Here is a 25,628-nt window from a genome sequence, read left to right as displayed (position 1 = left end):
CTGCAAGGCCCGCCGCAGGTCTGGAGAAACGGCAGACAATATCACTCCATCTTTAAGGATACCTGTGGGCTCAGAATTACCAGGGGAGTCAGGCTCAAAACTCCTAGAAAGGGCATCCGCCTTAACATTCTTAGAACCCGGTAGGTACGACACCACAAAATTAAACCGAGAGAAAAACAACGACCAGCGCGCCTGTCTAGGATTCAGGCGCCTGGCAGACTCAAGGTAAATTAAATTTTTGTGGTCAGTCAATACCACCACCTGATGTCTGGCCCCCTCAAGCCAGTGACGCCACTCCTCAAAAGCCCACTTCATGGCCAAAAGCTCCCGATTCCCAATATCATAATTCCGCTCGGCGGGCGAAAATTTACGGGAAAAAAAAGCACAAGGTCTCATCACGGAGCAGTCGGAACTTCTCTGCGACAACACCGCCCCAGCTCCGATTTCAGAAGCGTCGACCTCAACCTGAAAAGGAAGAGCAACATCAGGCTGACGCAACACTGGGGCGGAAGAAAAGCGGCGCTTGAGCTCCCGAAAGGCCTCCACAGCATCAGGGGACCAATCAGCAACATCAGCACCCTTCTTCGTCAAATCAGTCAATGGTTTTACAACATCAGAAAAACCAGCAATAAATCGACGATAAAAGTTAGCAAAGCCCAAAAATTTCTGAAGACTCTTAAGAGAAGAGGGTTGCGTCCAATCACCAATAGCCTGAACCTTGACAGGATCCATCTCGATGGAAGAGGGGGAAAAAATGTATCCCAAGAAAGAAATCTTTTGAACCCCAAAAACACACTTAGAACCCTTCACACACAAGGAATTAGACCGCAAAACCTGAAAAACCCTCCTGACCTGCTGGACATGAGAGTCCCAGTCATCCGAAAAAATCAGAATATCATCCAGATAAACAATCATAAATTTATCCAAATAATCGCGGAAAATGTCATGCATAAAGGACTGGAAGACTGAAGGGGCATTAGAAAGACCAAAAGGCATCACCAAATACTCAAAATGGCCCTCGGGCGTATTAAATGCGGTTTTCCACTCATCCCCCTGCTTGATTCGCACCAAATTATACGCCCCACGGAGATCAATCTTAGAGAACCACTTGGCCCCCTTTATACGAGCAAACAAATCAGTAAGCAGTGGTAACGGATATTGATATTTAACCGTGATTTTATTCAAAAGTCGATAATCAATACACGGCCTCAAAGAGCCGTCTTTCTTAGACACAAAGAAAAAAACGGCTCCTAAGGGAGATGACGAAGGACGAATATGTCCCTTTTCCAAGGACTCCTTTATATATTCTCGCATAGCAGCGTGTTCAGGCACAGACAGATTAAATAAACGACCCTTAGGGTATTTACTACCCGGAATCAAGTCTATGGCACAATCGCACTCCCGGTGCGGAGGTAGTGAGCCAACCTTGGGTTCTTCAAAAACGTCACGAAAGTCAGACAAGAATTCAGGAATCTCAGAGGGAATAGATGATGAAATGGAAACCAAAGGTACGTCCCCATGAGTTCCTTTACATCCCCAGCTTAACACAGACATAGCTCTCCAGTCGAGGACTGGGTTATGAGATTGCAGCCATGGCAATCCCAGCACCAAAACATCATGTAGATTATACAGCACCAGAAAGCGAATAACCTCCTGGTGATCCGGATTAACACGCATAGTCACTTGTGTCCAGTATTGTGGTTTATTACTAGCCAATGGGGTGGAGTCAATCCCTTTCAGAGGTATCGGAGCCTCCAGTGGCTCCAAATCATACCCACAGCGTTTGGCAAAGGACCAATCCATAAGACTCAAAGCAGCGCCAGAGTCGACATAGGCGTCCGCGGTAATAGATGACAAAGAACAAATCAGGGTCACAGATAGAATAAACTTAGACTGTAAAGTGCTAATTGAAACAGACTTGTCAGGCTTCTTAGTACGCTTAAAGCATGCTGATATAACATGAGTTGAATCACCACAATAGAAGCACAACCCATTTTTTCGTCTAAAATTCTGCCGCTCGCTTCTGGACAGAATTCTATCACATTGCATATTTTCTGGCGTTTTCTCAGTAGACACCGCCAAATGGTGCACAGGTTTGCGCTCCCGCAGACGCCTATCGATCTGAATAGCCATCGTCATGGACTCATTCAGACTCGCAGGCACAGGGAACCCCACCATAACATCCTTAATGGCATCAGAGAGACCTTCTCTGAAAATCGCCGCCAGGGCGCACTCATTCCACTGAGTAAGCACAGACCATTTGCGGAATTTTTGGCAGTATATTTCAGCTTCATCTTGCCCCTGAGACAAGGACATCAAGGCCTTTCCCGCCTGAAGCTCTAAATGAGGTTCCTCATAAAGCAACCCCAAGGCCAGAAAAAACGCATCCACATTGAGCAACGCAGGATCCCCTGGTGCCAATGCAAAAGCCCAGTCTTGAGGGTCGCCCCGGAGCAAGGAAATTACAATCCTGACCTGCTGTGCAGGGTCTCCGGCAGAGCGAGACTTCAGGGACAAAAACAATTTGCAATTATTTTTAAAATTTTGAAAGTGAGATCTATTTCCTGAGAAGAATTCAGGCAAAGGAATTCTAGGCTCAGACATAGGTGCATAAACAACAAAATCTTGCAAATTTTGTACCTTTGTGGCGAGATTATTCAAACCTGTAGCTACACTCTGAAGATCCATTTGAAACAGGTGAACACAGAGCCATTCAAGGATTAGAAGGAGAGAGAGGAAGGCTGCAGAATAGGCAGACTAGCAAGTGATTCAATTAAGAGCACACTCAGAACTAGAGGAAAAAAAAAAAAAAAAAAATTGTAGCAGACTTCTTTTTTCTCTCCTTTCTCAGCCAGTAATTTAACCCTTTTTTAGGCCGGTCAAACTGTCATGATTCTCAATGGCGAGAGAACATAGCCCAGCATATATGAGAACTAGCTCTTGGAAGATGGAAACTATACTGACCATGAACTAAACCTGCCGCACAACTAGAAGTGGCCGGGTAGCATGCCTACGTTTTTTAACCCTAGATGCCCAGCGCCAGCCGGAGAACTACCTAATCCTAGCAGAGGAAAAGACAGTCCTGGCTCACCTCTAGAGAAATTTTCCCAAAAGGCAGACAGAGGCCCCCACATATATTGGCGGTGATTTTAGAAGAAATGACAAACGTAGTATGAAAATAGGGTTAGCAAAATCGAGGTCCGCTTTCTAGATAGCAGGAAGACAGAAAGGACACTTTCATGGTCAGCAGAAAACCCTATCAAAACACCATCCAGAAATTCCTTTAAGACTCTAGCATTAACTCATAACACCAGAGTGGCAATTTCCGATCACAAGAGCTTTCCAGACACAGTAACGAAACAGCAGCTGTGAACAGGAACAAAATGCAAAAACACACAAGGACAAAAGTCCAACTTAGCTGGGAGTTGTCTAGTAGCAGGAACAAGCACAGAAGGCTTCTGATTACATTGTTGACTGGCAAGAAACTGACAGAGGAGCAAGGTTATATAGCGACTCCCACATCCTGATAGGAGCAGGTGAACAGAGGGGATGATGCACACAAGTTCAATTCCACAAGTGGCCACCGGGGGAGCCCAGAATCCAATTTCACAACAAATGTTTATCTAGAAGGGCAGGAACACCACCTGCTTCTTCCTCTTTTATTCATTTACATATTTTTTTTTATATTTTTTTTTATTTTTATTGGTGTTTGCCTTTTATTACACGTATATTTTTTAGTTTTTATTACTATTTTAACTAATCATGTATTAAAGGTTAATTTTTAGATTTCCCAGTCAGTTCATTATGGCAATTCAATCCACTGCGGTAACCACACCAGTAAATCATACTCAGCCAGCTTCTTGCCATACAGTTCCCATTATGCATGCATCTCCATGGGATGCATTCCTTTTTTATACACATAGCTTCTTTATGGGCCACATCTATCATTTTTGTCCATATCCCCCAGCGATGATGTGACGGTTATCCTCCTACAGCACCTTTCCAGCAGCAGGCTACTTGGGCGGGCTGTGCATTGTGATTGACAGGTTGGGGGGTTTAAATATCGGGGCATCACAAGGGACGGGTAACCCTGATGAAGAAGGACGCTGCTCCTTCGAAACGCGTCGGTTTTTTGGTCCCTGTGTTTCCCCGTACCTTTCTCTAGCTCAGTGACGTCACACGCTGAGCCCTGTGCCAGCGAGCTCCGCCCCCTGTTCTCTCCCGCTCGTATCCAGGGACGCTACCGGCCGGAGCCGTCCCTGGCTCTACGCAGCCCTCGCAACACACGCCACCCGGCGTTTGCTTTCCCCTGCTCGCCCGCCTGCTTGCCTGCACACCCACCGGACGAATTCCGCCACCCAACCCGGACTACATTTTCTACTGCACGCTGAGTCCCTATTACATCACGGTGAGTCCGCATCATATTTCTTTGGGCAAAGTCATAACCCTGTTTCAGATCCAATTTTATATCAATCTAGGTTGTTCTATGGTGGTTTATGGTCTGTGTTGGGGGACCTTCCGCTGACACATTGTGCATCCACACAGCGTAATATCTTTCAGGCATTTTTATATACGCTTATCTACATCCTTGGTTATTTCAATATCACTGTAGCGCGGATCCATTTCTTTTTATTTGTTTGCATTCCCCTTTTGACAGTATCAGCTCCTTCTGTCTTGGTTCCTGCAGCTCAGCGATTTCAGTCAGGTAGCGCTGGTGTATTTTCTTATATCAGACTTCAACTACAGATGTCACCGGTGAGTCAGTGTGTTGCTTGTACACGTACACTATATACTGTATACTGTGTACAGAGCACCTGTGTATAATGTCACTGGTGATGACTGTCTTACTTGTACACTGACACTATATACAGATCTCCTGTGTATAATGTCACCTGTCATCACTGTATTACCTGTACCCTGACACTATATACAGAAGTACTGGGTATATTGTCACTGGTGGTAATAACAGTGTTGCTAGTATTGTGGTTTGTATTCATAATCAATATTGTAGTATTCGGGCACTATGTGTTGGTAATTTGTGGTCTGGTCACGGCGTGGCAGTATTTCTCCTTGTATGTGGTATCATTTTGTCCCTATATGCTGGTAATATTTATTTTTATTTATTTGTACTCATTTATATAGCGCTATTAATTTCACAGCACTTTACAGATATTATTGCCACTGTCCCCGATGGGGCTCACAATCTAGATTCCTTAGTAGTATATCTTTGTAAATGTGGGAGGAAACCAGAGTACCTGGAGGAAACCCACGCAAACACAGGGAGGACATGCATTGCAGATGTTGTCCTTGATGGGATTTGAAGCCACGACCCCAGCTCTGCAAGGCTGCAGTGCTAACCTCTGAACCGTGCTGCCCTAATATATCATATTATTCGGTCACTATGTGGTGGTAATATCTGATCATGGTGTGTCGGTATTTGTCCCTTGTATGTAGTATTATTCGGTCACTATGTGGTCTGGTCATGGTGTAGTGGGATTTCTTCCTGTATGTGGCAATATTGGTCTTGGTATAGTGGATTGTGTTGTGTATGGCGGTCATTTGTTGTCTCCGATATTAATTAGGAGAAGATTCTTTATTTCCATGAGAGTTTTAATGCTTTGTACACAGTGGCGGAGATGCACTTACAGGGGGTTTCCTGTGGAAAAAAGTAATCACTTCTCCACAGGATAAGTGATAACGTATTGATTGGTGGGGATCTGACTGCTTGGACCCATTCAGCAAAATTTTGAACTTTTAATCCCCATTAGACTGGAGTGGCATGTCCGACTAGATCACTGATCCATTCATTCACTCTGTGGCTGCACTTGTTTTTTTCTGGAAGCCCCAAAGAGAATGAATGGAGCTGCGGTCAGAAATCCCACCTGCCGCTGCATTTTAAAATAGGGATAAAAGTGTCCTGTCAGGGATAAAACTTCCCCATTCTTCAGACCGGTGCAGTTTCTAATGGTCGGACCTAAGCGATCACCTATCCTGTGGAGCCCATGTATTGGTGATAACTTGTTTTAACCAAGAACCCCATTAATGTAAACTACCGTAATTATACATCCCAGTTATTGGGGCACACGGTAGATGTGCAGCAGCCGCCGGTGTTTTACAGCTGATGCTCTGCTATAATGGACAGATATTTGCATATAGCTGTAGGGTGGGCCCCTAGAGTCCATTCCCCTGGTGGGCCCCAGACACCCCAGTCCGACCCTGTGCAGGACTATTTCTATCCACAGGAGACGTCAAGGAGAACGGCATCTTCTAGGAACATGAAGCACAATGGAGAACAGTCTGTATGACTGTGGATACAATTACAAGCAGTGACCCCTGCGATCCTGCACGGAACATTCCGGCCGTGTTTACCCGTAATACCGCAGGCTTAATAAGCTTCTTCATGGAAAGAGGATATTATTGGGATCAGGAGGAAAAGTGGAGCAGATATGAGCCGTGGAGATAGCTACAAGTATCTGCTAGACTCTCTGACTTTATTATGTTAGTAGCACTACATAGCCATATTATTTTGCTATAGTATGATATTATGTGTGCTAGTGCTATGTTAGTACAGTATAGTACTTGGGCACAGTTTAGTCTTTGCTTTGTTTTTTAGCTTTTAGTTGCTCTATCTGGGAATTAAATAAGATCTATATTGTTATATTTATTGGGCAATATATGACAGTATTATGACAGATACATTATTATTTATATCTATTTATGATTTTTTTTGCATTGTATGCCAATCATTCTGATGCATCAGCCTCAACACACTATATAGCATTATTATTATGCTAAGACTGCCTGGAATTCTAGTGGTACTTTGAGGGCACTGTAGGGTGGTATTTTTCATCATGATATACAGTTGTGCTCAAAAGTTTACATACCCCGGCAGAATTTTTGCTTTCTTGGCCTTTTTTCAGAGAATATGAATGATGACACCAAAACTTTTTCTCCACTCATGGATAGTGGTTGGGTGAAGCCATTTATTGTCAAACTACTGTGTTTTCTCTTTTTAAATCATAATGACAACTCAAAACATCCAAATGACCCTGATCAAAAGTTTACATACCCTGGTGATTTTGGCCTGATAACATGCACAGATGTTGACACAAATGGGTTTGAATGGCTACTAAAGGGAACATCCTCAACTGTGACCTGTTTGCTTGTAATCAGTGTGTGTGCATAAAAGCTGAGTGAGTTTCTGGGATCCAGATAAACTCTTGCATCTTTCATCCAGCCACTGACATTTCTGGATTGTGAGTCATGGGGAAAGCAAAATAATTGTCAACAGATCTAGGGAAAAGGTAATTGAACTGTATAAAAGAGGAAAAGGATACAAAAAGATATCCAAGGAATTGATAATGCCAGTCAGCAGTGTTAAAACTGTGATTAACAAATGGAAAATCAGAGGCGCTGTAAAAACAAAACCACAGTCAGGTAGACCAACAAAAATTTCGCTCACAACTACCAGGAAAATTGTTCGGGATGCAAAGAAAAACCCACAAATAACAGCAGCTGAAATACAGGACTCTCTGAAAACTAACGGTGTGGCTGTTTCAAGATGCACAATAAGGAGGCACTTGAAGAAAAATGGGCTGCATGGTCGAGTCGTCAGAAGAAAGCCATTACTGCGCAAATTCCACAAAGTATTACACCTGCAATATGCAAAAGAGCACAGAGACAAGCCTCAAAACTTCTGGATCAAGGTAAGTTGGAGTGATGAGACCAAAATTGAACTTTCTGGCCACAACCATAAACGTTACATTTGGATAGAGGTCAACAAGACCTTTGATGAAAGGAACACCATACCTACTGTAAATCACGGAGGTGGATCGCTGATGTTTTGGTGATGTGTAAGCTACAAAGGCACAGGAAACTTGGTCAAAGTTGAAAGAAAGATGAATGCAGCACGTTATCAGCAAATAGTGCTGTGCATGGGACGTACTTGGACGTTCCAACATGACAACGATCCAAAACACAAGGCCATGTTGACCTGTCATTGCTACAGCAGAACAAAGTGAAGATTCTGGAGTGGCCATCTCAGTCTGCTGACCTCAATATAATTGAGCCACTCTGGGGAGATCTCAAGCAAGCAGTTCATGCTAGAAAGCCCAGGAATTTACAGAAACTAGAGGCTTTTGTCAAGAAGAATGGGTAGCTTTACCATCTGAGAAAATAAAGAACCTCATCCACAACTACCACAAAACATTTCAAGCTGTCATTGATGTTAGAGGGGGCAATACACGGTATTAAGAAATGGGGTATGTAAACTGTTGATCAGGGTCATTTGGATGTTTTGGGTTGTCATTATGATTTAAAAAGAGAAAACACAGTAGTTTGACAATAAATGGCTTCACCCAACCACTAACCATGAGTGGAGAAAAAGATTTGCTGTTCTCATTCAAATTCTCTGAAAAAAGGCCAAGAAAGCAAAAATACTGCCGGGGTATGTAAACTTTTGAGCACAACTGTAGCTATATTGCTCACTCTCAAGTTTTGCTTTATTATTTTGGGTAGCCTTTGACTGCATTATTTTAGCACTAAAGAGTGTCACGGGAGTACTGGGTAGACTAAGGCTGGTTACCCGGGCCCCTGCGATATCCCTCAGGCTAGGGAAACCCTGTCTGTCCCTTTCCCAGAAGTTACACTAAAGGTGTGCATGTCTGGGCTGCCAGGCCTGACCCTGTCTCCTGTTTCAGCCCTAAGCTGAAACCACCACCCGCCACCCAGTGAAGAGACCACACACCAACCCCTACAGAAAGCACAGACAGGGAAAACTGAAAAACGCACCACGCCGCAGACACACAGGAATACACTATAATGTGCACAGGGCAAAACAAATACAAATATAGGAAGGAGGAATATGACAAAAAGGATAATTCACCACCAGATACGATATTCCTACAACAGGACCACCACTCCAGACCGGAATCACTAGGCACAAAGCACAAACTATAATCGGCGACGCCCAAAGTCCAGTACGACTATTTAAAGGCCGTGGGCGTGACCCAGCCTCCAACCAAATTGCCAGCTAGATTAACCCCGAGCAAGCTGGATAAAATCTAGCCGACGCCACTGAGCGTGTAGTGGACGTATGTGGAATTACCGCTGTCTGTCGGACGCCCTAGTGTGAACAGCGTCCGACATGACAAAGAGTGATATTATTTGGGCACTGTATAATGGTTTTATAGCAGCACAGTATAGCTGTATTAATGAAGTGCAGTACAGTCTTTGGCGCTTACATTAGTACTGTGCAGTTGTATTATTTCACCTTTATCTGCCAGTATTATACACACACTGTGTATAGAGCGTTTTTTTTATTATTATTTAGAATGATTGCTTATGTAATTATATGACGATATTATTTACGAGCTGTATTGCGGTACTATTGCGGTTTTAATCCAGCAAATTGATAATAAATTCTTTATTGCGACTTAATCAAAATAGTAGCAAGAACATAGAAAGATACTGACGCGTTTCGAGTCTGACAGACTCTTACGATTAAAGGTCAGCCATATTCGAAGCTCGAAAAGCGTCTATTTTTTTATTTTAACCCCTTCGCGACATGCGCCGTACTAGTACTGCGCTGCCGGCACTGCATTTGTGCCAGCAGCAGTACTAGTACGGCGCATCGATCACCGCGGTCTCGCGCTGAGCGCCGCGGTGATCGGGTGCGGGTGTCAGCTGTATATGACAGCTGACACCCCGCAGCAATGCCCACGATCGGCGCTATCGCCGATCGCGGGCATTTAACCCCTCTGATGCCGCTGTCAATAGTGACAGCGGCATAGAGGGGGATCACGCAGGGATGGGGGCTCCCTGCGCTCTCCCACCGGAGCAACGCGATGAGATCGCGCTGCTCCGGTGACCTGGAAGGAGTCCCCGGATCCAAGATGGCCGCGGGACTCCTTCCGGGTCATGAGATGACCTAGCTTGCCGTCGCCTGCTGAGAGTTCCTAATAGCAGGCGCCGGCAAGCCTCTGCCCTTGCCTGTCACATCGGTGATCTGACAGAGTGCTGTGCACACTGTCAGATCACCGATCTGTGATGTCCCCCCCTGGGACAAAGTAAAAAAGTTTAAAAAAAAATGTCCACATGTGTAAAAAAAAAAAAAATAAAAAAAAAATAAAAAAAAAAAATTCCTAAATAAAGAAAAAAAAAAAATATTCCCATAAATACATTTCTTTATCTAAATAAAAAAAAATAATCACACAATAAAAGTACACATATTTAGTATCGCCGCGTCCGTAACGACCCCACCTATAAAACTATATCACTAGTTAACCCCTTCAGTGAACACCGTAAAAAAAAAAAAAAAAAAAACGAGGCAAAAAACAACGCTTTATTCTCATACCGCCAAACAAAAAGTGGAATAACACGCGATCAAAAAGACGGATATAAATAACCATGGTACCGCTGAAAACGTCATCTTGTCCCGCAAAAACAAGCCGCCATACAGCATCATCAGCAGAAAAATAAAAAAGTTATAGCTCTCAGAATAAAGCGATGCAAAAACAATTATTTTTTTATATAAAATAGTTTTTATTGTGTAAAAGCGCCAAAACAAAAAAAATTACATAAATGAGGTATCGCTGTAATCGTACTGACCTGAAGAATAAAACTGCTTTATCAATTTTACCACACGTGGAATGGTATAAACGCCTCCCCTAAAAGAATTTCAGGAATTGCTGGTTTTTGTTCATTCTGCCTCCCAAAAATCGGAATAAAAAGCGATCAAAAAATGTCATGTGCCCGAAAATGGTACCAATAAAAACGTCAACTCGTCCCGCAAAAAACAAGATCTCACATGACTCTGTGGGCCAAAATATGGATAAATTATAGCTCTCAAAATGTGGTGATGCAAAAACTATTTTTTGCAATAAAAAGCGTCTTTTAGTGTGTGATGGCTGCCAACCATAAAAATCCGCCCAAAAAACGCTATAAAAGTAAATCAAATCCCCCTTCATCACCCCCTTAGTTAGGGAAAAATAATAAAATTTTAAAAAATATATTTATTTCCATTTTCCCGTTAGGCTACTTTCACACTAGTGTCGGTACGGGGCCGTCGCGCTGCGTCGGCCCGACGTACCGACGCATACTGTGCAAGCGCCGCACAACGGGGGCAGCGGATGCTGTTTTTCCACGCATCCGCTGCCCCATTGTGAGGTGCGGGGAGGTGGGGGCGGAGTTCCAGCCGCGCATGCGCGGTCGGAAATGGTGGACCGTCGGCACAAAAAAAGTTACATGTAATGTTTTTTGCTGCCGGCGGTCCGACGCAACCGTCGCACAACGGTTGCGACGTGTGTCAATACGTCACAATGCGTCGCTAATGTTAGTCTATGGGGAAAAAAACGCATCCTGCAGATGACTTTGCAGGATGCGTTTTTTCGCCAAAACTACGCATTGCGACGTATGCAAAAAAACGCTAGTGTGAAAGTAGCGCTAGGGTTAGGACTAGGGTTAGGGTTGGGGTTAGGGCTAGGGTTAGGGCTGGGGTTAGGGTTGGGGTTAGGGTTTCAGTTAGAATTGGGGAGTTTTCACTGTTTAGGCACATCAGGGGCTCTCCAAACGCGACATGGCATCCGATCTCAATTCCAGCCAATTCTGCTTTGAAAAACTAAAACGGTGCTCCTTCCCTTCCGAGTTCTCCTGTGCGCCCAAACAGTGGTTCCCCCCAACATATGGGGTATCAGCGTTCTCAGGACAAGTTGGACAACAACTTTTGGGGTCCAATTTGTCCTGTTACCCTTGGGAAAATAAAAACGTGGGGGCTAAAATATCATTTTCGTGGAAAAAAATATATTTTTTATTTTCACGGCTCTGCGTGATAAACTGTAGTGAAACACTTGTTGGTTCAAAGTTCTCACAACACATCTAGATAAGTTCCTTGGGGGGTCTAGTTTCCAATATGGGGTCACTTGTGGGGGGTTTCTACTGTTTAGGTACATCAGGGGCTCTGCAAATGCAACATGACACCTGCAGACCAATCCATCTAAGTCTGCAATTCAAACGGCGCTCCTTCCCTTCCAAGCTCTGCCGTGCGCCCAAACAGTGGTTCCCCCCCATATATGGGGTATCAGCGTACTCAGGGCAAATTGGACAATAACTTTTGTGGTCCAATTTCTCCTGTTACCCTTGGGAAAAAAAAATTGCGGGCTAAAACATCATTTTGTGGAAAGAAAAAATGATTTTTTTAATTTTCACAGCGCTACATTCTAAACTTTAGTGAAACAATTGGGGGTTAAAAGTGCTCACCACACATCTAGATAAGTTCCTTAGGGGGTCTTCTTTCCAAAATGGTGTCACTTGTGGGGGTTTCCACTGTTTAGGCACGTCAGGGGCTCTCCAAACACGACATGGGTTCCGATCTCAATTCCAGCCAATTTTGCATTGAAAAGTCAAATGGCGCTCCTTCCCTTCCACGCTCTGCCATGCGCTCAAACAGTGGTTTATCCCCATATATGAAGTATCAGCGTACTCAGGACAAATTGCACAACAACTTTTGGGGTCCAATTTATCCTGTTACCCTTGGGAAAATAAAAAATTTGTGGCAAAAAGATCATTTTTTGTGAAAATTAATATGATTTTTTTTTACGGCTCTACATTATAAACTTCTGTGAAGCACTTGGAGGTTCAAAGTGCTCACCACACATCTAGATTAGTTCCTTAGAGGGTCTACTTTCCAAAATGGTGTCACTTGTGGGGGTTTCCACTGTTTAGGCACGTCAGGGGCTCTCCAATCGCGACATGGGTTTTTGCATTGAAAAGTCAAATGGCGCTCCTTCCCTTCCGAGCTCTGCCATGTGCCCAATCAATGGTTTACCCCAACATGTGGGGTATCGGCGTACTCAGGACAAATTGTACAACGACTTTTTTGGTCCAATTTCTCCTGTTACCCTTGGTAAAATAAAACAAATTGGATCTGAAGTAAAAATTTTGTGAAAAAAAAGTTAAATGTTCAATTTTTTTTAAACATTCCAAAAATTCCTGTGAAGCACCTGAAGGGTTAATAAACTTTTTGAATGTGGTTTTGAGTACCTTGAGGGGTGCAGTTTTTAGAATGGTGTCACTTTTGGGCATTTTCTGTCATATAGACCCCTCAAAGTCACTTCAAGTGTGAGGTGGTCCGTAAAAAAAATGGTTTTGCAAATTTTGTTGCAAAAATGAGAAATCGCTGGTCAACTTTTAACCCTTATAACTCCTTAACAAAAAAAAATTATGTTTCCAAAATTGTGCTGATGTAAAGCGGACATGTGGGAAATGTTGTTTATTAACTATATTATGAGATATAACTCTCTAATTTAAGGGCATAAAAACTAAAAGTTTGAAAATTGCTAAATGTTCATAATTTTCAACAAATTTTTGTTTTTTTTCACAAATAAATGCAAGTCATATCGAAGAAGTTTTACCACTATCATGAAGTACAATATGTCACAAGAAAACAAGGTCAGAATCGCCAGGATCCGTTGAAGCGTTTGAGTTATGACCTCATAAAGTGACAGTGGTCAGAATTCTAAAAATTGGCCCTGTCACTTAGGTGAAAACAGGCTTCGGGGTGAAGGGGTTAATGAAGTCACAATAAAGAATTTTTCTTCTTTGCTTTTATCTCGCTTTGCTGGATTGAAAAACATTTTTCATCACTTCTGATAAAGGGGGATTTAATGTAATGATGGAAGATGACGCTACGATAACATCACATTAGCGATCACTTCGGATGCAGCATATCACTACGTACAAATGAAGGTCTCTACATTGAGGGGAATTCTTACTTATGTACCTGAATTACTTTCCTCCAGTGGCACCAACCATTCTCGAATAACGGCGTATGACAGGAAGTACGTAGCAAACGAATGGCAGTCTCTGAACATAAGAGCAAAGCAGCCTTTGTACAAACCAAAGAACCCTTCTTCCTTCACTATGGTCAGGAGACAGTGGACTGGGCCAGAGTATTTCGGTTGGGTCAGGATGGAGCACATATTGGAACGGTGTGGAGAAACCTGCGTCTGGAGTCGAACCTTCGCCATGTCTGCAGGCGATGACACCAGAACCTAAAAACATAGGATATATCAGAAACGCAGAGATCTTGGATACAGTGAGGATGCGGAACTCAAAGGGCCCAAGTCTCCATCATCAATCATTGACTTTTTTGTGTGAAATTCTTAAGAATTGCTTATGTGGTTAATGAATTTTGAACAAATTGAAAAATGTTCCTTTTTTTTTTTTTCCCAAACGGTCTTATATTTTGTTAAAATGTTGCTAAATTTGCACAAAAATTGCAAACATACGGTAAATAAAAACATTCCAGGAGGAATGGGACTGGAGAGCATTAGCATTAAAATGATGCGCTTTTTTTTAAAATAAAGTCACAAATTAGGAATTAGCCAAAAACTTATGGAAATCTTGAACTCTGTCAACAATGCCAGAAACAAAAATAAATAAATAATAATATTAAAAAAAAAAAACAGTGAACACATAAAATATACTTTAAAAAAGGAGTACATAAAAAATTCAAATTATAATAAGAAGCAAATGAAAAACAGGAGGAAGAATATAAAAAATTAAACAAAAAAAGGGCACAAATGCAATAATGAATCGAACCCCAAGAATATTCCTAAACGGCAGAACTTTTCACATTACAGATAATTAATTGTTCAGGGGGCACCAGATATGAAAATCGTCTGTCTAGAGTGGGCAATTCCTTGAAGCTGTTGTTAATGGGGCTAATACAGAAAACGTTATTTTAAGCCCCTCCCCATTAATTTTAAGCCCTCTTTATTAATTGTACATCCCTCTGCATAGCCGCACCCTTTTCCAAACATCTAGCTTTTTTTTTTTTGCTGTAGAAAAATTCACTACTGCTGTATATTAACCCTTTGTGAAGTTCAGACGTACCTGTATTCCTCCAGCCACATAACCAGATAGAAAAATGTCTAGTTTGGATGGTTTCACATTGCGTGAGCCGTATTTCTGCTGGCACAGGTTGTGCAGACAGTTTCTATACACTCCGAACACTATAGACGAGCTGACGGACACGGTGGAAATAGGCATTGACATTCCCTTGAAGAATCCGGACACCTATGAAAGTGAATGAGGTAAAAATGGAATTTAGGTATGAAATATTGAATACCGGGTCGGCCACAAATATCAGCCGGACATTTCTGTTGCAGGAATCAGCTGGTAGTGGCTGAACACAGGAACTGTGGCCAGCGCTATAAATAATAGGCATCACTTGTTCAGCTACTCATCATTGTTGCAGACGTCCAGGATTGGATGAGAATCCCCAAATCGATGTGAAAACCATCACGCATCTGCAGAACATCATGTGTACTGAAGCCTCCCAGTGTCCGCAATGCAAAGGTTGTGGCTACTGGATATAATGTTGGACAGCCACTGAGGAAAGGGGGTCTTGATTTTGCTGCCCACCTTTTATGGTGGGGGGTGGGGGTACTTACTTTTTCCACTTTGTAGGTGGTGTAGATGCAGTGCCATATCCCAGTGTAGCTTCTCTGGGTCTGAATTCGGACCTGGTGGAGGGAGAATATTATACAGTATACATGGGGTAAGTGCCAGGGAAGGGAATCCTCAGGTTACAAGTCTGTAATCGGGGTGAAGGCTCGGACCGAGGCTTCAGGAAACCGTCAGGCATATAAACTATGACATAACCATAAAGCCCTGGCACACACTGGATACAGTCAGCATTTGTGATATCTATTCTATTACTATTTGTGAGTAACGGCAATAAGGAGATCACAGCAGCCTCTGCATTCTCCATATTAACAAGACGCCGTGATAAAAACTATCTGGATCAGCGGTGAGTATTGTATCAGCATGTCAGCGTTATTTCTGACACATATGTATTTAATTTTGGCTACAGAAAGGGAGTGAGGTCAGTCAGGAGATCACAGCAGCCTCTGCGTTCTCCATATGGACAGCAGGTAGTGATATGAAGCAAAAGAGGGGAGAAGCCAGCACTGCTTATGGTCAGAACGCAATACATAAAGTGCACATGCACATAATTTCTAACTGTATTTCAAAATGAGACATTTAGCAAACAATTGATCAATTCTTTGAGCCACCCCGCCACGCCAAGGCATTCTCATAATGGGGCAGTCCTACTCTACGTTTTTTATATTCGCTGTGCCATAAAGGCCTCCTAAAAAGCAAGACCACATAAATGCAAGCTGTACCTGAAGCATTTCTGAATCACTCCCATAGTGCCAGAAAGGGCAAGCGCAGATAAAGGTTGACCAGGTCCAGCCATAGACATTTCAGGTTTAACCCCCACACTGCCCAACCAGCACCACGGATAAAGGGTGAGAGAGGCTGAGACACAGGTGCACAATTAAACATAGCCTAAGTTCTGACCATAAGCAGTGCTGGCTTCTCCCCTCTTTTGCTTTTACATTGGTGTGTGGCTGACCACCACTGTTGCCGTGCACGCTGGGTTATGTGCGCCATTCTTTCTGTGTTCACTGTGATTGATAGGCTGCTGTACACACACACACAGCAGCCCTGCCCTGCCCCAGGCGCTGTTTAATTGTGCACCTGTGTCCAAGCCTGTCTCACCCTTTATCCGTGGTGCTGGTTAGGCAGTGTGGGGGTTAAACCTGAAATGTCTATACTGGACCTGGTGAACCTTTATCTGTGCTTGCCCTTTCTGGCACCATGGGAGTGATTCAGAAATGCTTCAGGTACAGCTTGCATTTATGTAATCTTGCTTTTTAGGAGGCCTTTATGGCACAGCGAATATAAAAAACGTAGAGTAGGACTGCCCCATTATGAGAATGCCGTGAAGTGGCGGGGTGGCTCAAAGAATTGATCAATTGTTTGCTAAATGTCTCATTTTGAAATACAGTTAGAAATTAGTATGTGCATGTGCACTTTATGTATTGTGTTCTGACCATAAGCAGTGCTGGCTTCTCCCCTCTTTTGCAGTGATATGAAGCACCTGGCTCAGCGGTGAGTAATACATTGGCATGGTGCCATTACCTTTGACACATGTATTTTTCGTTTAGAATGGAGAGTATGTGCGATGTCGGTCAGGAGATCACAGCAGCCTCTGCTTTCTTTATATTAGTGGAATATGTTTGTAACTAGTAAGTGGATTCCTTTGCCCTCATTGCAGACGTCAGCCACATTAAATAGCAGTTCTCTTCCTCCGCAGTATCTGTTACCTGAATGGTTTCCTCTCTTATAGGGCATGTATCAGGGAATAGATCAGTCTAAGGGAATTGTTATAATCTACAAGAAGGGGAACTGACAGGCAGAGGACATGTTACCCACCTTCACCGTGTCCAGGGGGTATCCCACCATAACGCCACAGGCTCCTGCAACACAAGATGACCGTGACATTAGATCCAGACTCTATACATTGTATACGACGGCCTCGGTGAATGTCCAGATTGACCGGTAAATCCTAGGTTTTACCGTCCTTCTGACTTTTACAGTAACAGTATATGTTACTGTAAAAGTCAGAAGGACGGTGAAACCTAGGATTTACCGGTCAATCTGGACATTCACCGAGGCTGTCGGTAAAAGCTCAAAATGAAAAGTAAAATTGGACTTTTACCGGTGAAGTCTTGGTAAATGTTAACATTTCTCAACAGCGTTGGTAAAAGTCAGATGTATTCCATCTAAACGAACTATTTTGGACTTTTACCTGGGCGATTTGGTAAATCTTTACATTTACCAGCATGTGTTGGTAAAAGTAACTTTGAGTCACAGAATTCTGACTCTGACCAGCGACACCTTTCCCACTGTGTCCTCCATTTCCTCGCCCGCGGTGGCTTACGCTTTTTATTATACCCTTCTTAGCTACATTTGCCAGGAAGCCGTGGTAAATGTGCACATTTACCAACTGCGCTTGGTTAAAGTCAGATGTTCCATCTTCACACCAGATATTTCTGACTTTTACCAACGCTGTTGAGAAATGTTAACATTTACCAAGACTTCACCGGTAAAAGTCCAATTTTACTTTTCATTTTGAGCTTTTACCGACGGCCTCGGTGAATGTCCAGATTGACCGGTAAATCCTAGGTTTTACCATCCTTCTGACTTTTACAGTAACATATACATTGTACAATGCCGGGGATGTGACTATGGAGGGACTGCTGTTTCTGTGATGTCAGGGAGAATATGACAATCACGGTCCTGGACGGCCGCCATCGCTGGTGTAATGCGCTCAGCCCCATACTGAACTGTAAATAGCTGTTTGGCCGGATATAAGAAGGTCACGTTATAATTCGTCCCCTCTGGACAGGAAACTAAAACTAATATTTCATTGGAATAATATGGACACAGCAGGCTGGAGACTGGGCTCGAGTCTGTCAGGGCATGGTGAGAGTTGTAGTTATACAAGAGCCGTAAAGTCACAGGTGGCACCAAGCAACAGGGTGGATTATTGATATTAATCATTGTAGCATTGCAGCATGGAGGAGAAGCACAACTCACGTGATATCGCGCGTGTATAATAAATGATGCATTATATGGACACTATATAACGATGCACAGTATAATGATTACCTCCCAGAGCTCCTGCGATGAAGTCAGCCATCTGCCGCCGTATGTCAGCCCGTCCCCGTCACTCTGTGCAGCTGGCGATTATGGGAATTATCTGAGTGCCAGCATTTATATCCACACAGCTCAGTCCTGGAAGAAAGACAGAGGGAGGTTAAACGCCAAGCAGCAAATACAGGGACCCTGCCAGGACTAACAGTCCCCCCACCCATGTCACACGGCAGGTGACAATACGTCCTGCTCAGTGTGATAAAGGTGACTCCGGCAATGTCTCCTGTGAACTGCTGCAAAAATGCAGATCACTGCCCCCATGGGAGGCTGCAACCTGATATTAAAGCCTCTGGGGCTCAGTGATTAGGAGCGCCAACTGCATCACAATCTCCAAGAGTCCTGTCCCATAATCTGACCTTGTGTGAAGACTCATTGCGTCCCAACCTCCAGTACTAGGAAGGGGACATAGTGGTGCTGTGCAACATGACACGTCAGCCGATGCTCCGCTTATTGGTAGGGTAACCCCTGCTAGAATTCATCTGATGGTGGCTGCAGAGCTGAGGTTCTTAAAGGGAACCTGTCACCCCAAAAATCGTATATGAGCTAAGGCCACCGGCATCAGGGGTTTATCTACAGCATTCTTTATTGCTGTAGATAAGCCCCCCGATGTAACCTGAAAGGTAAGAAAAACAGATTATATTATACTCATCCAGGGGCGGTCCTGCTGCGGTCCGGTTCGATGGGCGTCACGTCCGCGTCCGGCACCTCCCATCTTCTTACGATGACGTCCTCTTCTTGTCTTCACGCTGCGGCTCCGGCGCAGGCGTACTTTGTCTGCCCTGTAGAGGGAAGAGCAAAGTACTGCAGTGCGCAGGCGCCGGGAAAGGTCAGAGAGGCCCAGCACCTGCGCACTGCAGTACTTTGCTCTTTCCTCAACAGGGCAGACAAAGAGCGCCTGCACCGGAGCTGCAGCGTGAAGAGAAGAAGAGGACGTCATCGTAAGAAGATGGGAGGCCCCGGACCGCGACGCCCATCGGACCGGACCGCAGCGGGACCGCCCCTGGGTGAGTATAATCTAACCTGTTTTTCTTATCATTCAGGTTACATCGGGGGCTTATCTACAGCATTACAGAATGCTGTAGATAAGCCCCTGATGCCGGTAGCCGCAGCTCATATATGATTTTTGGGGTGACAGATTCCCTTTAAAGATCCCTCCACAGGGAAACTGGCATTGTGAATGAAAGAACTGTTACATACTGTATTTGTGCTGATTCATTTCTTATGTTTGTATTGTTTTTCCAACACAGAACTCTCAATCTCCTGCACAGACTAAGGCTATGTGCACACATTGCGGATTTTGATGCATTTCCGCAGCCTTTTTGGACGCACGGAATTGCGTCAAATCTGCAGTGTATTGCACCACCGATGTTAGTCAAAGGAAAATTGAGAATTGGTGTGCACATGTAAAAAATACGCGCGGATTTACAGCGTTTTATTTTCCGCTGCATGTCAATTCTTTTTGCGGATCTGCAGCGTTTCTGCACCCATTGACTACCGTGGAGTCAGGCAAATCCGCAGCAAAATCACAGGTGTAAAAAGATTTGTGGTTTTGCTGCGGAGTTGCGTGCAAGAAACGCAGAAGATCGGGAGGAGGAAGAGTGTGTGCTGGAGACTGTGTGTGAGCGGAGACTGTGTGTGTGCGGAGAAGATGTGCGTGTCTGTGTGCGGGTGTCTGTGTGTGTCTGTGTGGGTCAGTGTGTGTGTGCGGGGGTCTGCGGGTGTGTGCGGGGCTGTGTGTAGGCAGGCATCATCCGATGGGACTACTAGCCCCATCTGGCTATGCCTGCTACAATGACAACTAGCCGATGATGGAACAGTAGTAGTCCTATCATCCGGCTTCTGTGTTAAAAAAAACACATACACACATATTCAGTATATACTCACCAAACAGCTAATCTCCGACGCCCTCAATCACCTGTAAAAAAATAAAATAATAAACCAACAGTATACTCCCTGTTCCAACGTAATCCATTTAATAACGATTGTCCCACGATGATCTCTCGTGTAGAGCTGTCACATTGGCAGATGTGACCGCTCTCCATGGGCCTCCAGTTATACAATGACAGCAGGTATCCTCCCACAGTGGATCACTCCGCCGTCAGAGGTCAATGGAATTCATGCTGTCACTTGCGGCACTGCTGCGTGGAAAAATTCTCACGCAGCAGTGCCATAAAGTGAGAGCATGAACTCCAGTGAACCCTCAGTGATAACACTCCTGTCAGTGTGTCACTGGAGGCCCTGTAGAGCGGTCACATCTCCTGATGTGACAGCTCTATAGGGATAGATCATCGTGGGACACTCGTTATTAAATGGATTACATCGGACCAGGGAGTATTTGTGTTGGTTTATTTACTTTTTTTTTTTACAGGTGATCGAGGGCGTCACAGGAATTAGGAGTACAATAAAGATGGGAAACTGTGTTTAGTGTTTTATTTCATTAATTTTATTCTGGCTGTGTGTTTATTTAACCCCTTAACAACTATAGGATTAGTATTGAATAGGTATCTTATTGACGCCTCTCCATTACTAAGCTGGGCTTGATGTCACCTTACAATATAAAGGTGACATCAATCCCACAAATATTACCCCATATGCCACAGCTACAGGGCAGTGGGAAGAATGCTGTGTATTGAGGTGCGAGACTTGTGCGAGTTTCTCGCAAGTGTGACCCCGGCCTACTGCAGATTTTGTGTGTGTGTCTTTATTTAACTCTTTATGTACCATTTTATTATGTTTATTAGTAAATATCGGGCTTGGTATTATCTATCTATCTATCTATCTATCTATCTATCTATCTATCTATCTATAGATACAGTACAGACCAAAAGTTTGGACACACCTTCTCATTTAAAGATTTTTCTGTATTTTCATGACTATGAAAATTGTACATTCACACTGAAGGCATCAAAACTATGAATTAACACATGTGGAATTATATACTTAACAAAAAAGTGTGACTACCTCTTGAAGCTCATCAAGAGAATGCCAGGAGTGTGCAAAGCAGTCATCAAAGCAAAAGGTGGCTACTTTGAAGAACCTAGAATATAAGACATAATTTCAGTTGTTTCACACTTTTTTGTTATGTCTTATATTCTAGGTTCTTCAAAGTAGCCACCTTTTGCTTTGATGACTGCTTTGCACACTCCTGGCATTCTCTTGATGAGCTTCAAGAGGCAGTCACACTTTTTTGTTAAGTATATAATTCCACATGTGTTAATTCATAGTTTTGATGCCTTCAGTGTGAATGTACAATTTTCATAGTCATGAAAATACAGAAAAATCTTTAAATGAGAAGGTGTGTCCAAACTTTTCGTCTGTACTGTATATCTAATTATCTATTATCAAAACATTTTTTCTTTATTAATTATCTATCTATCTATCTATAGATCTATCTCTGTGTGTAAACATTATTCTTCAAGGGAGTATGTAATAGAAGAGGCTGGAAAAGGAAATTACATCACAATTCTTTTTTTTTGTTAAATAATATATCTTTATTTAGCTTACAAAAACGCATACAAATCCGCATCAAAAACACATAAAAAACGCGCTGATTTTTAACTGCGTTTTCTGCCTAGAGATGCAGAATCAGCGCAGAAAATTTCACAGACAAATCCGCAACGTGTGCACATACCCTTAAAGCAACATGAAAACTCTGTACCCTGCAACCACCACTGGGAGCTCACTGCATATGGTTTATTATTCAGCTCAATGTATAAACAGTACGTGGATAGGCTGAAAAGCTCCCCCTAGTGGTGACATAAAGCAGACAATATTATCAGCAGGAGATTTGTAGTTCTGTAGAAACAAAGAACAAAATATTAAACTTAATAATATTAGAGCTAATAAGTCGAGTGGCACTAATCTGATCATAAGCAGAACCCTTACAGACACTACCATAACTATTATAAACCACCAGAAACACCCCATAGACACAGAAAACACCATCCTTGCCTTTTGTATATTGCAAACACACAATTTTTATTACATTTATGTTTTCAAAAACAAAGTAAAAAATACATCCAAAATATTCATGAAGTCATCAACAGATACATGCTTTCTGCACAATGGTTCCACTTTACCCTAGTTGGATGTTACTGAGCACATTATAAGGTCGTAGAGTATCTTTCCAAGGGGACAAGAGGATCCAGGTGCCATCCAAACGGAATTTGCTCTTTCCCTAACTATGCTAACGTTATTTTCACTTCATTGTATTATGAACTCCTATTCAAGCAAAAATGTGCTCTCACAAAATAATCATTAAACCTGCTATTTACTGTCTATAACTAATACTATAATACTGTCCCTTATACACAAGAAATACTGCTCCAATGTACAAGAACATAACTACTATAATACTGCTCCTACGTACAGGAATATATCTACTATAATACTGCTCCTATGTACAAGAATATAACTACTATAATACTGCCCCTATGTACAAGAATATAACTACTATAATACTGCTCCCTATGTACAAGAATATAACTACTATAATACTGCTCCTACGTACAGGAATATAACTACTATAATACTGCTCCTATGTACAAGAATATAACTACTATAATACTGCTCATATGTATAAGAATCTAACTACTATGATACTGTCCCCTATGTACAAGAATATAACTACTATGATACTGTCCCCTATGTACAAGAATATAACTACTATAATACTGCCCCCTATGTACAATAATATAACTATTATAATACTGCCTCCTATGTACAGGAATATAACTACTATAATTCTGCTCCTACGTACAAGAATATAACTACTATAATACTGCTCCTACGTACAGGAATATAACTACTATAATACTGCCCCTATGTACAAGAATATAACTACTATAATACTGCCCCCTATGTACAAGAATAGAACTATTATAATACTGCTCCTATGTACAAGAATATAACTACTGTAATACTGCCCCTATGTACAAGAATATAACTAGTATAATACTGCCCCCATGTACAAGAATATAACTAATATAATACTGCTCCTATGTACAAGAATATAACTACTATAATACTGCTATGTACAAGAATATAACTACTATAATACTGCTCCTATGTACATGAATATACCGTAACTACTAAAATACTGCTCCTATGTACAAGAATATAACTACTATAATACTGCCCCTGTGTACAAGAAGATAACTACTATAATACTGCCCCTATGTGCAAGACTACAGTATAACTACTATAATACTGACAAAAACAGCCAGGGAAATGTTGAGATCTGTATATTTCATATCTGGAGCAGATTACTGCCTACACTATTATAAGCCATGTGTCACAGGGTTTCTGCAACAGAGAGGAGCCAGAAGACTGCAGCGTCTGATTGCGCCGTATGGCTGTGAGGGCCATATTTACGGTGTGAAAAAATATCAAGCTTGCTCTATATTTTTCACGGCTTACAGACACGGCCCCCATTGTAAATCAATGGGGCCGCAAAAACAACGGAAGCTTGTTTTTCCGGTGCGCCGTGACTTCCGGTTTTGCGGACCGCCGCTTTTTTTTCCAATACTTTTACTATAGTATTGGGAACCTGAAAAACGTCAATCCGTAATTTTTTTGCAGTCCGATATTGCGGCAGACCTTGAAAATTGAGGCGATACAGCCCGCAAAAAAGGACTACAATAACAAGCTGCAAAAAGCCCGGAGAGTGTAAAAGCAGCCTTAGGGCTCATACTTACCTGCGAGCAACTCAGATGAGTCTCGCACGGCAATACCCCGCACTGCACCTGGCACAGAGGAGCGGAGCGTGTGGCTGCATGTATTTCTATGCGGCCGCATGCTTCACTCCTGAGTGCCGGCAGCAGCGCCGGGTTTTAACATGCAAGACTCATCCGAGTTGCTCGCAAGTATGAGCCCTTAGACATAGCATTTGCTGCATGGCTTAGGAGGAGAGGAGTTCAGTTCATAGGACAAGAAATTATGAAGGAGTTATTTGTGACTATTGCATGGATTTGTAAGTGTGATAATTCCCTTCCCTCATCTTACTTTGGTTATTCCCCTTCCTCCATTCTCTGGTGCATTCCTCTGTTATACGTGAATGAATATTTTGTATGCCTGGTGTTTTCAGTTTGCCCTCGTTTGTGAAGCCTTGTTTGTCGGGTTGGTGAGCTTCGGTGCACAGAAGCGCACCTCTTCCCTGGATGGGGGAAGAGAATAGACAGAGGGCTAACTCAGGAGATAAGGCAAAGGTGATGGACCCGGCATCTTCACCTTCAGAAGTATCCTGGGGAATAGGGCGAGCTAGGGCACCCCCTAGTGTCAGGCACAAGGAAGAAGCCCCTGTGCCCGGGTCACACGACAACCGTGTCGTGACACCATGAATAATACGACATGTGGGTGAAATTTCCTGGTAGTTTGGTGTTTGGCCATCACTGTATATTTTGATCAGTCAATCATTGAATTCTCATCTTTAAATGAAACCTGTCAACAGGATTGTGCTGAGTAACTACAGTGACAGGTTGGCGTCGATATACTGATTACACTGATACCTGGTGATGAAATCCGTCTTGTGGTTGTTGTTTATTTTCAGTTTTTAGTAAATGAGATTCTCATACTCTGGGGCGGAGCTGTGGGCGGAGCTGTGAATGTGGGCGGTGCTTTATGTGGTGCTCTGCTTAGGTATTCATACTAATGGCTTATGACAGGTCACTGATGCCTCACTGACCTGACCCCTATTTTACATACTGAATATAATATGTATTGAAAAAAAAATAAAATAAATCACATTCAGCAGGCAGGTGGCGGCGCCTGCGTTGTAGAATGTGTTATGACCTGGTGGTTAAGAGGCCACACTGATATGACCTGGTGGCTAAAACGCAACATGGAACGAGCTCTGAGAAGGTGGTATCTCTACTGACCGCAGTCCCTAATCCTAACAACAACACTAGTAATAGCCGTGGGGTGTTCCTGACTCTCCCTAGACACCTCTTCACTGCCTAAGAACTAACTACCCCTAAAGAAGGAAATAGAAAGCTATCTTGCCTCAGAGAAAACCCCAAAAGGAAAGACAGCCCCCCACAAATATTGACTGTGAGTGGAGAGGG

The 25,628-nt window shown here is 43.0% G+C and overlaps 1 protein-coding gene across 2 annotated transcripts in view; it reads right to left on the bottom strand.

Annotated features, from left to right (window-relative positions):
- SLC25A47 (solute carrier family 25 member 47) overlaps window positions 1-19,048 on the bottom strand; it is a 38,166-nt gene extending 19,118 nt beyond the window's left edge. Inside the window, exons 1-6 of one of the 2 annotated variants that reach the window (XM_077269684.1) lie at window positions 18,924-19,048; window positions 18,523-18,648; window positions 17,284-17,327; window positions 15,453-15,524; window positions 14,893-15,075; window positions 13,778-14,048 (exon numbers count right to left, since the gene is read on the bottom strand). In XM_077269684.1, the coding sequence (XP_077125799.1) occupies window positions 13,778-14,048; window positions 14,893-15,075; window positions 15,453-15,524; window positions 17,284-17,327; window positions 18,523-18,553 (601 nt within the window). In that variant the 5' untranslated portion in view covers window positions 18,554-18,648; window positions 18,924-19,048. Of the gene's footprint in view, window positions 1-13,777; window positions 14,049-14,892; window positions 15,076-15,452; window positions 15,525-17,283; window positions 17,328-18,522; window positions 18,805-18,923 lie in introns of those variants that run through there. The other variant, XM_077269677.1, reaches the window with a different exon arrangement.
- Window positions 19,049-25,628: the final 6,580 nt, after the last annotated feature.

Source organism: Ranitomeya variabilis, chromosome 1 (genome assembly GCF_051348905.1).
Source record: "Ranitomeya variabilis isolate aRanVar5 chromosome 1, aRanVar5.hap1, whole genome shotgun sequence".
NCBI lineage: Eukaryota > Metazoa > Chordata > Amphibia > Anura > Dendrobatidae > Ranitomeya > Ranitomeya variabilis.
This window is presented reverse-complemented; position numbering and strand designations above follow the sequence as displayed.